Genomic DNA, 12,812 nt, shown 5'->3' with positions numbered 1-12,812 from the left:
TAATAAAACAGTGGTTCTCAAAGTGGTGTGTGAGTGTGTGTGTGTGTGTGTGTGTGTGTGTGTGTGTGTGTGTGTGTGTGTGTGTGTGCGTGCGTGCGTGCGTGCGTGCGTGCGTGTGTGTGTGTGCGCGCGCACGAGTGTGTACGTGTGTGTGTGTGTGTGTGTGTGTGTGTGTATATTTGCTTGCTTCATTGCTTTCGCTACCTATTCGACCTCTGTAGTCGCAGAAATCACCAAGTCACCAATTTCGATGCAACGTCGACGCACGCGCTCCAAACCCCGAACACGTCTCCCACTGACATAACGATAACAAGGTTTCGTCAGTGATGTCACAACAACGTAGCGTCATCATCTAGCATTATTACACTGTTATTATAACATAAAGCTATGCTCATGGGGCCCTTGCTTAACCACTTAAACACCAGCATCGGTATTGCGGGGAAACGTTTTGCCGAAAATACTGCGGTCAGTTGTTTGTGACGTCACTGTCTTAACCTTGGTCTGTTCATCCTAAGTGTCCCATCAAATTTCGCCGAGGAGGAGGAGGAGGAGGAAGACTTCCGGTGGTGTGTCATGGCGGTGGCATGGTAAATCTCGCTGAAAGGGGGGAGAAAAAAAATAAGACGCCCCTATCGTTCTTCGTTCCCCCTTTTCCCCCGTCGGTGATCCGGGACCAGGTTTCATGCCTATCTTAACGTTGTGACTTCCGATCGCCTAGACGTTGGATCTGCGAGCAGAAGCTGTCCTGTCCGCGGTTGGTTGGCTGCCATCCGCCCGGCCATGGCGGCACACAAACCAGTGGAATGGGTCCAGGCCGTGATTACTAGATTTGATGATCAGGTAAAAGATGATCAAATGTGATTCTGACGTGCTTGTTGTGGGTGTTGCGAGCCTTTTGCAGCCCTTTACAGGCCCCTTCAGTTAGCCTGCGTTTGTCGAGAAACGGTGGCGAGCACTAGTGTTTCTTTATGGACACCAAATTAAGGTGCATTTCTCTTCGACTGGATGGAATGGTCGAAATTACATTATTGTGCTAGCTTAGAGTAAAGATGCCAAGGATCCGTCGGTGATGTCACAACGAAGTGGCATCTGGAGGAAGTGCTTCGGAGTCGTTGGTGGTGGTCTGAAGCAGTGGTTCTCAAACGTTTTAATGTCAAGGATCCCTAAATTGACACATAATTGAAAAGATATGCCAGGGACCCCCACAAGAGAAGATTTTTACGGCCATAACAGTCATTCTCAACCAGTTTAATTTCAAGGATCCCCGTTTAAATGGATTAAGCCAAGGACCCTCATTTGATAACATGTTTATCTCTGGTACCTGCAGTCTACACTGTAGTGTCATCAGTGTTCATTTAACTCTGAGAACGTACACATTCCTGTTGTACGCTCCCAGAGTTACAGACACAAGGGTTCATATTCTTAACTATCAATCATTTGGCTGGGGAACCCCTTCAAGGACCCCTGGGGGACAAAAGGGACGTTTCTTTAGTTCTGCTGAAAAAGTAAATGTTGAGGCGTCTAAAGAGCAGTGGTTCTCTAAGTGGGGTCCACCCTCAGGGTTCCTTGAGGGGGTTCTAAATGGACCCCTACAGGTCTAGAACTCTTGAGAGCATACAAACAGAAACAAATGGAACCGATAGCGGGTCCATTTGGTTCGGTTTGTATGCTCTCAGAGTTATGGTGGGTCCTTCCTTGAAATGTAAATGTTTGAGAACCACTGGACACACACTTCCGATTGATTGTGACGTCACCGCAGCAACCTTGGTACATTCGTTCTAGTCTGTTTTCATGGTCAGTCAAACAGATGGATCCCAGGTTGGCTTGGGGCGGTCTGCGTTGTTGTAGGTTGATGGCTGAATGATAACGGTGTAATGCATAATCAATACATTCAGTATCTTCATGTGTTTGTTGGGAAAGATTACGCTTGCATTCATGTCAACGGGCTAGCTATGGACGTTAGCTGGCCTAGCTAGCTAATGTAAACAAATGAAGTGTGATTGGATTGCCACACTGAACTGACAGGAGGAAACGGCACCATTCCCTCACACATGAGGAAATGGCTTTATTAATATGATGAGTTATGCATTTTTATTATAGATATTGAACATGCAAGCAGGGAATTTTGGAGCTACCTGTAGTTACAGGTTCGTTGTCTCTTTGATTTGGCAAATAAAATGGTCAGGCTAACTTTTCTATATCTTGCATAACGGTTGCTTCAATTTCCCATGGCTTTGAATGCCACCTAACATTTGAGTACTATGCTGTCTTGTAAAATGTCAAGTTCACATTTGAGCTTATTACATAGGGCATAAACCATTTACAGTGCAACAGAAGAAAACTATTATTTTCAATGTCACACACACCTTTGCTAGCTGTAATGTGTAAATGTGTGCAATTGTTGCCCAAACACTTTGAATAGTTGAGTAAAAACACATTTTTGTCATTTGTGAGGGAGCAACACTTCTGTTACACATCCAGCAGTCTAAAGTCTCTGCTTCTGGTGTCAGTAGCCGCAGATTAGGGATTGGAGCCGAGTTTAGTGGATCAGCTCGGATCATTACAGTTTGAAGCAAGTGAAATAAGGGATTAAGTCAATCTCTTGTTTGTTGTTACTCCAAGCTGTTCTTGAAGCCTTCAATTCAAGGGATTGCATTTCTTGGCCTCAGTAATTTTCAGTGTTTGACCTTTACTTTTCTAGTTTCTTTATGGATTGAAATGTAGATTATTCTGTCTTAATTATTTGGCCAACAATAGCTTTGATGTTGCATTGTGTATTGGAAAGAAAAATATATTTATTGGTAGGACAAAATGTAGAGTGGTCTTATTGTGTATCTGCAAATCATGACTCTTACAGTACTGAATGATGCTTTAATATCATGTAAAATGACCCACCCACACACACACACACGCACACACACGCACACGCGCATGCACAGGTCAGGCAACTGCATGTACCACATTTAAGTAACTATTGATATTTTTCAAGGTATGTAATAGCTAGATTTTTCCAACTTAATTATCTTACCTACATCAAAGAAAAAAAGAAAATATGGGCATCAGTAGTCATTATTGATGAAGGTAAATGGAACCTGTGTTCTGTAAGGCTAAGCTTTCTAGATAATATTTTTCTTTGTACACCATGTAGGGCTAATATGCACACAGCGAGTGTCCATGTGCCAAATGTTAAGTCAAGAGTGCATAAGGGAAAAGATGGCTCTGTGTGCCTTTTTGAGGAATGTCCAGCCCTGTCTGTTTTTTTGGGGGAAAAAAACATTCCTATCTATCACGCACAAATTTGACAGCCGCCCTACAGTAACTCTGAGGACCCTCCAGGGGTACCCCCTGTTGAAGACCCATATTGTATAAAATAAGATATCTTTGTTGAGGAAAATTCAGGTGTGATGACGGCAACAACAGTAAGTGTGAAACACGGGATAGGTACAGTTACGAATAGACATGAGTTGACATACATATACTAAGTGTACATACAATCTGTCACCATATTGATTGAATGATTGAATACTTTATTGGACAGAATCACAGAAGTGTAAACAACACGAAGTACAGTCAGGCATTTCGCCAGGCAACAACTGCATGTACCACATTAAAGTAACAACTATTGATATCGTTCAAGGTATGTAATAGCTAGATTTTGCCAACTTAATTATCCTACATCAAAGAAAAAAGAAGATATGGGCATCAGTAGTCATTATTGATGATGGTAAATGGAACCTGTGTTCTGTAAGGCTAAGCTTTCTAGATAGGATTTTGCACATCATGTAGGGCTAATATGCACACAGCGAGTGTCCATGTGCCAAATGTTAAGTCAGAGTGCATAAGGGAAAAGATGGCTCTGTGTGCCTTTTTGAGGAATGTCCAGCCCTGTCTCTGTGAAACAAAGAAGTTACTGACCATGCTATGCTGTGCTGGATCCAAAACAGGGGCTGGGTCTGTTTACATGTTGTGTATTATGTGCATGTGAGCGTGTGTCACTCTTGAGCCAAGGGACTGTAGGGCTGGGCAATATATAGAATTCCTCCGTATAATTTCAGTGAATAATATGAAATTCATGCATTCAGATCCCCAAATCATACTTTCAATAATATGGTGGAAATGATTAGCAAAATAAATCACCTTCTTTCTATCTCTCCATTGCTTACAAATAAGTCTAGGGAAAGTGTGACGCACTGAATGTTTCAAAATAATATTGACATGGAATTCAGTCTCTGTGAAACGTAAGCATTTTAGAATGGTCACCTGTCGGGGGTGCTAACGATGTCCTCAGTTTCAAGCTGTCCATTGCCTCCCTGTGAGACATGGAGCAAGTAGACTCTAAATGGTACCATCCCATAGTGAGCTTAAAGGGATATTTCACTTTCAAATAAACTTTGGGTCATTTTATCGTCTACTCAGGCTTTTGTGAGCCCCCCAGACCGTTTTTAAGTTGCTTGATTCAGTATTTAGATATTTGATATTAATTTGATCAGACACCTATACAAACCCATTGTAACTTCAAACTCCATTTTTAACATGTTAGATTCATCAAAAACACCCGTCCTTGGTTCTGGTGACTCACCCTGCCCTCCTAAAACGCGAGGGGGCTGTGTTTTTTCGACAACTTTTTTTCATTTATTTTTAATATTTTTTTGGGGAAATGAGAAAAAAAATACAATAAAAAAAATATATAAAATCAATGAAAAACGTTATCGAAAAAACACGGCCCCCTCGCGTATTAGGAGGGCAGGATGAGTCTGATAAAATTATCTAAATACTGAATCAAGCAACTTAAAAACAGTCTGGGGGGCTCACAAAAGCCTGAGTAGACGATAAAATGACCCAAAGCTTTTTTGAAAGTGAAATATCCCTTTAACTGAGGAACGATATACTATATAACGGGGGTCATCAATAGTTTTCAGGCCAAGGACCCCTTAGCTGAGAGAGAGGTGAAGCAGGGACCCCCATGGCATACTGTGTATAGTATACTGTATAATATTGTGTTGCACATAAAGTTGTTTGAAAGTGTGTTGCACTTTTTTGTTGTTGAAATCTTTCCATGCAGTGATGCTGCAGCTTTGATGGCTTCATAGATTTGACAGAGCTATCATCCGTGTGTTTGAATTAAATGTTGTTTGTTTGCTACATACTCACTGTATATATTGGATTCATGTTAATGTGTATTTTCTGATATTTAATGTTTTTGGTCATCACAGACAAATTTGACAGCCGCCCTACGGTAACTCTGAGGACCCTCCAGGGGTACCGGACCCCCTGTTGAAGACCCATATTGTATAAAATAAGATAAATCTTTATTCAGGAAAATTCAGGTGTGATAGCAACAACAACAGTAAGTGTGAAACACGGGATGGGTACAGCTAAGAATAGAGAGTGATTAGAACAACGATGAACAAATACTTATACACTTAAACCCCATGTACTTACTGTAGTCTATACATGGTCCCCTCTTTCTAGACATCTGCACTGGGTCTGACATGAGTTGACATACATACGTATACTAAGTATACATACAATCTGTCACCATATTGATTGATTGAATACTTTATTAGACAGAATCACAGAAATGTAAACGGCACGAAGTACAGTCAGACATTTGGGATAAAGGTCAAAACAAAAAAGCCAAATGTTCCTTTAGTTAACCACTTTCAACCCGACGTCCCTATTTTGCAGATGTCGTCATAGGTGAAAATGTAGAAAATCTACAAGAGGGCAGATCTACAAGCTCCCAACACATCCTGACGCTATGCATTGTAAGCTTGTAGATGTATTTTAGCGAATTTCACGCCACATCAACGCCGTCGTACAACAAAGTATAAAATAGGGCTTCAACCTCTTCCTCTCTCACCCCTTCCTTTCACACAAAGTTGAGGTACATGATTATTTTTTGTGCCATTTTAGCTTTTTATTGACACAGGACAGTAAGGGTAGACAGACTGGATGACATGCAACCCTTAAATCAAACTGGGTACTTGGGCACACTTAAGTCCACCGTCTACTCTGATTGTGTTGCAGCATCACCCCTTTCTTGCATAAATCTGTTTACATTTTTCTATAAGACCGTACGTACATCATGGTGGAATGTTATTGTTGGGTATTGGAGTTGTGCAGTTAAGTACTGTCAAGCTTCTTGGTGAATTGTTTATGTCCACACGTGTACAAACTACCCACTGATCGGAAGTTCACAAGGACCCTCCCAGCCAGTAGTGTCTTATGTGTGTTTGTTTGTGTGCACGCGCGTGCGTGCGGTATAAGGCGAGGCTTGAGGACAAGGCTTCTTTGTTCTTCCACTGTAGGATGTCTACCCCCCCCCCCCCCACACACACCCCATCTCTTTCTTTCTTTCTGCTCTCACTCACTCTACTGTTTCTGTCTCTCCTCTCTAATTCTTTCTATCTCTCTCTCTTTCTGCTCTCTTGTTATTTCTGCTCTCCTCTTTTGTGTCTCCTCTTCTCTTTTTTCTAACTCTGTCTATTGATGGGTTATGTATGTACCAAAACTGTGACAACAAACAGCCTAGACTAACAAAAATAATTAGCAAAACTGTCGTTATCTAATCAGATATAGTGTAAAAATCATCTGAATTCTCTCACGTCTAGTTTTTTTTAAGTGATTCATTTATTATGACTGTTGTTATACCATAAAAATAACAAACATACAATAACAAATAATCATTTATAAAAGCACATGCTGAAACTATAATGGTGGAATAAATGTTGGGGTGTAAAGTCACCGTTGTTATTGAGCAAGCTTTGTGGTGTCACCTCAGTCATCCATGTGCTGTTACTGAACACTTAAACCCAGACATCCTAGCTTGACTGCAGCTACTGTGTCTTCTTCTCCAAGCTTCCCATCAAAGCGGGACACCAGAACACCCACACCAAAGTCAGCACAGAGCACAACAAGGAGTGTCTGATCAACATCTCCAAGTACAAGTTCTCCCTGGTAATCAGCGGGCTCACCAGCATCCTCAAAAATGTCAACAACATGGTGAGTGGAGTTCAAACTCTTTAGGAAATCAAGGTACAACAGTAGATATGTTCCTTTTGTCAAGAAAGCATCACCGTTACGCTATGGAGTATACCCAAACGTAATTATTTGATTGGAATGTGCAAGGAAACAACTGTGAAACATTTGTAAGATCCATAATGATGCATGCAAAAAGATAAAAGCCTCTGTATTGATCATACAGTGTTTTGCCTGGAGGTGGTCAACGGGGACACAGGGACACTGTGACTCCGCGACACCTGTCAATCTCAAAGACACCTGACTTCTTATTAAGCACACGTGAGATAAACATTCAGCGCCAGTGCCACTGCTACAACTTTATCCTAGGGGATGAAGTGTGCTTTTGCCAAACTCATAGATTTGGATTAGGGGTTCCCTTGGGTTATAATGACCAGCTGGGTTTCTGCTGTCCAGTGATATTCCATTATAAAATGAAGAAAATACACAATTCCAAAGTTCAATGATTTTAGATGGAATCTGGCCTATGCTGATACAGTATACCTGTAAATGGCTGATATCGGTCGTTAGCGGTGGTACTTTAAGGAACCTTTAAAATAAACATAACCATGCATTTTATGAGCATTGGTTCAGTGTAAATGGCTTGTTGCATTTCTGGAACTTCAATTGAATTGCTTGTACGGCAAGTTCGGCAACCACATCAAGAAGCAGGGTGACATAGAAAGGTCCAGAAGTTTCCAGTGGGTTGACTGATTCTAGATCAGCTGCGCACAATTTCTGTGTTTTCACAATGATAAAATGTAGAAACCAGGTGGTCACTGTGATTGAAAAAAACACTGATAATGTAAATGAAGAACACCACACTTGTTAGTGGAAAAATAATCCTAGAAGACTACAGAAACACATTTAGCATAAACTTCCCTGGGTTACATGTGTTTGTGTGTGTGTGTGTGTGTGTGTGTGTGTGTGTGTGTGTGTGTGTACGTACTATACATGTGCAGCGGATATTTGGGGATGTTCAGGAAAAGAACCTCTACCTCTCACAGCTCGTCATCCTGGACACACTGGAGAAGTGCCTGGCTGGGGTAAGCATTTCTCCTTCTTCTGTACTCCAAGACCTGTGCTATCCATAATCTACTGTTTTGTCCCAGCCTTTGACTGTTATCCCTCCTGCCCAAGAGAGTTTCACCAGTCTGTAGTTCTTCACATATTTACTTGTGATGTGATGTGTTGTTTTGATGTGAAAACCTTATACCAAGGATAGACATCTTGCTGATTTTGAACCTCAATGGCCCAAGCAGAATCACCATATGCAAACAGCATGTATCACCACAAGTGTCAACTCATATATTTTCTACTTTAACCAGTGCCTTACTCACATCAGTCAAAACCCTATGCACGGCGCATGTGTTTGTTTTCCACCCATATTCTGGAACATCCCGGTGAGAACATGCTGTGATTGGCCAGTAGTCGCTTTGATTGGCAGTTCATGCCTTGTGTCCAACATCTTCCTTGTATTCTTGCAGCTATGCATTGCCCTAACCAGGGGTATTCAACTAGATTATGCAGGGGGCCACAATTATAAAATGATCAAAATGTTCATGGTTAACTGTTTGACCATTTGTTGTGTGCTATAGGTCCGATAGGACACAACAATGGACATATTATGTTCATTATGGTAACTTATTAGGGCCTGCTTCATACTGCATTCATGCATTTTGATGTTTGATAGGATTTTGGTGCCAGTCCTTTATAATGCACAGGCTTAGATTTTGATATTAATTAAGTAGATATTTGTGTGTGTTCTGTGCACGGTTCCCTGGCATGGAGGCGTCTTTGTGAGAAGAATATAGGCCCTAGGCAGGCTGGCAAGGTGAAGTGTTTACATGTTCGTATGAATGAAACGTTTTTGCATTGTTTGTTTTGAGCACAAGCTCTTATGATGCGTTTGAAGTGGATGAAGATGGAAGATGGACAAAATACACAAGCTAATTCAGGGCTACTCAACTTAAGATGTCTCAGGGGCCACTCAGCAAAATACCAAAAGCAAAACCAAAAAAATGTCGGTCCTATTTTGGATTTTTTTATTTTGTAACGCACTACACATTGTTATTGTTATAAGACAATGTACATTTTGACATCATATTCTTTTCACTGTACCTGTTTATTTTGTGTGTAAGTATGTCTGTTTGTTTAAAAAAAAAAAGGAAGCAACCCATACATTTGAACGGAAATGTATATTTTTATCCTGTGCTTCACAATAAAACAAAATGTATTGACCATGATGGGCCGCAGAGACGTTGGTTGGGGCCCCGCGGGTTGAGTAGCACTGAGCTAATGGATACATAAGGAGAATAATTTCTTTGGTGTAATAAACAACATCCACTCAAAACTCAGAAATAGTTACAAATGGATGGTTGGTGATGGATGAACTGCACTGAAAACTAGAGAAGTAGTAGAAGCCACCAAAACAAAGACGGTTTTATGGAGTTGAAAGCCTATTCTACTAAGTGGGAATACTCTGACCACCTCACGTCTAAAATACACTTTTTGGCCAGAAAAGACAATATTTCACCGGAAGGAAGAATCTGGTCAATAGGAAAAGTCCATTGACCAGATCTGTAGAGGGCACTGTGGAGTAACCAAAAACATGTTTTCCTTAAAATATTTTATTTTCTGGCCAAAAAGTGTATTTTAGACGTGAGGTGGGGGGCTCAGAGTGTTACCACTTAGTAGAATAGGCTTTCAACTCCATAAAACCGTAATTGTTTTGGTGAGTAGCAAAAGTGTATTTTTTGAATGGGACGAGAGGATTTTTTTACTACAGACGAGAGGCTGCGCTACCACGGTGCGAGGGGAAAGAATCGAAAGTACCATAGCGTTAAGGAGAACTCCTTCAAACGCTATGGACCAGAGCTAAGGTGTTACCAATGATACTAATTGTCAAACAGAGTCAGGGGGCTGATATTGTGCATGTTGGCTCACTGGACAGACCCTGCTACACTAAAGGGACCCGCATGCTACCAAATGAGGTGGTCACTGGTCACCCTATCACCCTTTAGGTGATAGAGAGAGCGGTCTCTATGATAGAGAGAGCTCTCTCTATCACCACCGCGGTGATAAGGTGATAAGGTGACCACCGAAAATGGTAGCATGCGCCCCCCTGGGACACAGCCTTAAAAGGATATTTCACTTTCAAAAATAAATTGGGTCATTTTATCATCTACGCACGCTTTTGTGAGCACTCCGGACCGTTTTTAAGTTGCTTGATTCAGTATTTAGATATTTGATATTCATTTTATCAGACACGCCCCCTTCGTATACAAACCCATTGTAACTTCAAACTCCAAACATGTTAGATTCATCGGAAACACCCGTCCTTGGTTCTGGTGACTGATATTGTCCTTCTAATACGTGTTTTTTCATTTACTTTTTTCATGTATTTTTAATATTTTTGGGAAAAAGAAAAAAAATGAAAAAAGTAATACAAAAAACACGACCCCTCACGTATTAGGAGGGCAGGATGAGTCACCAGAACCAAGGACGGTGTTTTTGATGAATCTATCATGGTTAAAATGGAGTTTGAAGTTACAATGGGTCTGTATAGGAAGGGGGCGTGTCTGGTAAAATGAATATCAAATATCTAAATACTGAATCAAGCAACTTAAAAGCTGTCTGGGGGGCTGACGACAAAATGACTCCAATTCTTTTTTTAAAGTGAAATATCACTTTAATTAGTACCATTGGTAACACCTGTGGAGGAAGGAACGAACAGCCAGATTTCTTGCCAATATCGCTGCCATGCATAGCTATAGACCAATTATTTGTTTACTAACATTGAGACTGGACGCACACGTGATTGTTTCACGCAATCAATTCCCAACCTGTTGTTTCGGGGTGCGCTGGTTTCAGCACACCCCAACCCCCTCTTGTGTGTTGCCTAGTGAGGCGCGTCCTAGCGAGACCTGATAGAATGGGTTTCATTGTGCGCATACTGGTTGCACGCATACTGGTTCTTATCAGTGTGACGTCATCTGTTAAGGGGTCTATAGACAGTCGCTGACACTTGCTTTGACCAGCGTTGAAAGTTTGCTTATTAAAGGTACGAACAAACCTGTCCAATATGCAAATAGGACTGGCTCCAAAGTTACCTTCGTAAAGGTTGAGCAACGGGGGAAACGCAGTGTCTGCTCATCTTACAAACGCCATTCAAGCTTCGCCATGTCAGGGTTCCAGAGTTTGACTAAACTCTATCAAGTTAAATAATTGTAATTGGACGCACTGGTGCACCGAGACACAGCAGACGTAGGTGTTAATGAGGCAATTTAATTCAAAATGAAGAGAAGAGTAATAAAGATGTTTTGCCAAAAAATGGATCGGAACGAGTTAACGTTACACCAGAAGTGAGAGTGTCATCATAAAATGCATTGCAGAAGACACAGTTGATAACATTAAAAAGTTTGTAACCCACATTCATAGACGCAAACTCACTGTCCAAATGAGCCCTTCCTCCCACACACTCACACACAGACACACACACAGTAGTCTACTCTGCTGCTCTCGTCTTTTCCTCTTCTCTTGAAAACGACATTGAGCGATCAGTGAGTTCCTCGCTTAGAATGTTCGTCAAGTCATACGAAAGTAAGCATTTATTTGACTTCCGGTCAGCAAACTTCAAAGTAAGAGCGTATTGACTTTTATAACCTGTACCATATTATGGTACAGTTTTTTTATTTTTTATTTAAAAGACGAAGAAATATAGAACTGATCAGGAATGTGTTGTAAACAATAATCAAATAATCAATCATAATAAAAAGATGATCCCCAGTGAATCTATAGTTATTATTTTTATATATATACATATACATATACATATACATACATACACACACACACACACACACACACACACACACACACACACACACACACACACACACACACACACACACACACACACACACACACACACACACACACACACACTGTATATATGTATAAATAAATAACGTTTGTGGGGAAAAAACTAAAGTGTATCTATTATTGCAGTGGTAAAAATCTTTTGGGTGCACCCAAATGATGTGGTGGTGCAACTAAATGAAAAGGTTAGGCGCACCAGTGCAACCAATGTAAAAAGTTTGTCTGGAGCCCTGCCCTACATGTTCAGCAGAAGGTCGACTTTGCATTGGGGACAGCCATGTTTCACAACTTCTGTTAAGTAGCTGATTAGGGCCATCGTCCAAGAGAGAATGCTCTTCTGTTGTATTTACAGCTTATTGTTGTTGACTTGCTGCCTTGATGATGAATCATGATTTGAACAGTACGAGCTGAATGACACTAACAACAATCTGAACTGGTGTGGGTCTATACCCATCATTTCTCTGAGTCGCCTTTAACATATGTATGTAATAAGTCTCCTTATTAACCAACTATTATTATTAACTCAGTCTCAAGACATGCAAGTTATTCCAACACAGGTTATAGTGCCTGTCGAGCATACTGTATGTGTGAGTTGCTGGTCAGCTATGTCTGTGGGGTTGTCTTTTGGTGGAGTGGGGGGTCTTTGGAAGTTATGATCCTAAACATGTCACACAATTGGATGCCATGTCTCTTCTGTAAGTGACCTGTAAAGGCATTCTGCTGTCCTTTAACCTTGCAGATCATTGGATCTTTTCAAAGCCTTTTTGAAAATCGGTATTTATTTAGTTATTTTTAACCTCTGCGTTCTACAGTAAATGGCCTTAACCCCGTATGGGACAAAGAGCCCTGCCTCTACTTGTCCAACTCCAAAGGCAGTTGTTCAGAGCCAGGCTCCCTGACAGCCCTGCTGG

General features: G+C 41.1%; 1 protein-coding gene across 5 annotated transcripts in view; it reads left to right on the top strand.

Moving 5' to 3' along the window:
• Nucleotides 1–566: 566 nt before the first annotated feature.
• The window catches only part of nf1a (neurofibromin 1a), a 105,026-nt gene continuing 92,780 nt past the window's right edge, over nucleotides 567–12,812 (top strand). For all 5 annotated transcript variants that reach the window (XM_080429005.1, XM_080429003.1, XM_080429004.1 and 2 more), the window contains exons 1-3: nucleotides 567–840; nucleotides 6,862–7,005; nucleotides 7,983–8,066. In XM_080429005.1, the coding sequence (XP_080285131.1) occupies nucleotides 781–840; nucleotides 6,862–7,005; nucleotides 7,983–8,066 (288 nt within the window). In that variant the 5' untranslated portion in view covers nucleotides 567–780. The remainder of the gene's footprint in view (nucleotides 841–6,861; nucleotides 7,006–7,982; nucleotides 8,067–12,812) is intronic.

This window comes from Gymnoscopelus braueri, assembly GCF_963280865.1.
Source record: "Gymnoscopelus braueri genome assembly, chromosome: 5".
Lineage (NCBI taxonomy): Eukaryota > Metazoa > Chordata > Actinopteri > Myctophiformes > Myctophidae > Gymnoscopelus > Gymnoscopelus braueri.
Note: the sequence above shows the minus strand (reverse complement) of the source record. Positions and strands in the feature narration are given on the sequence as shown.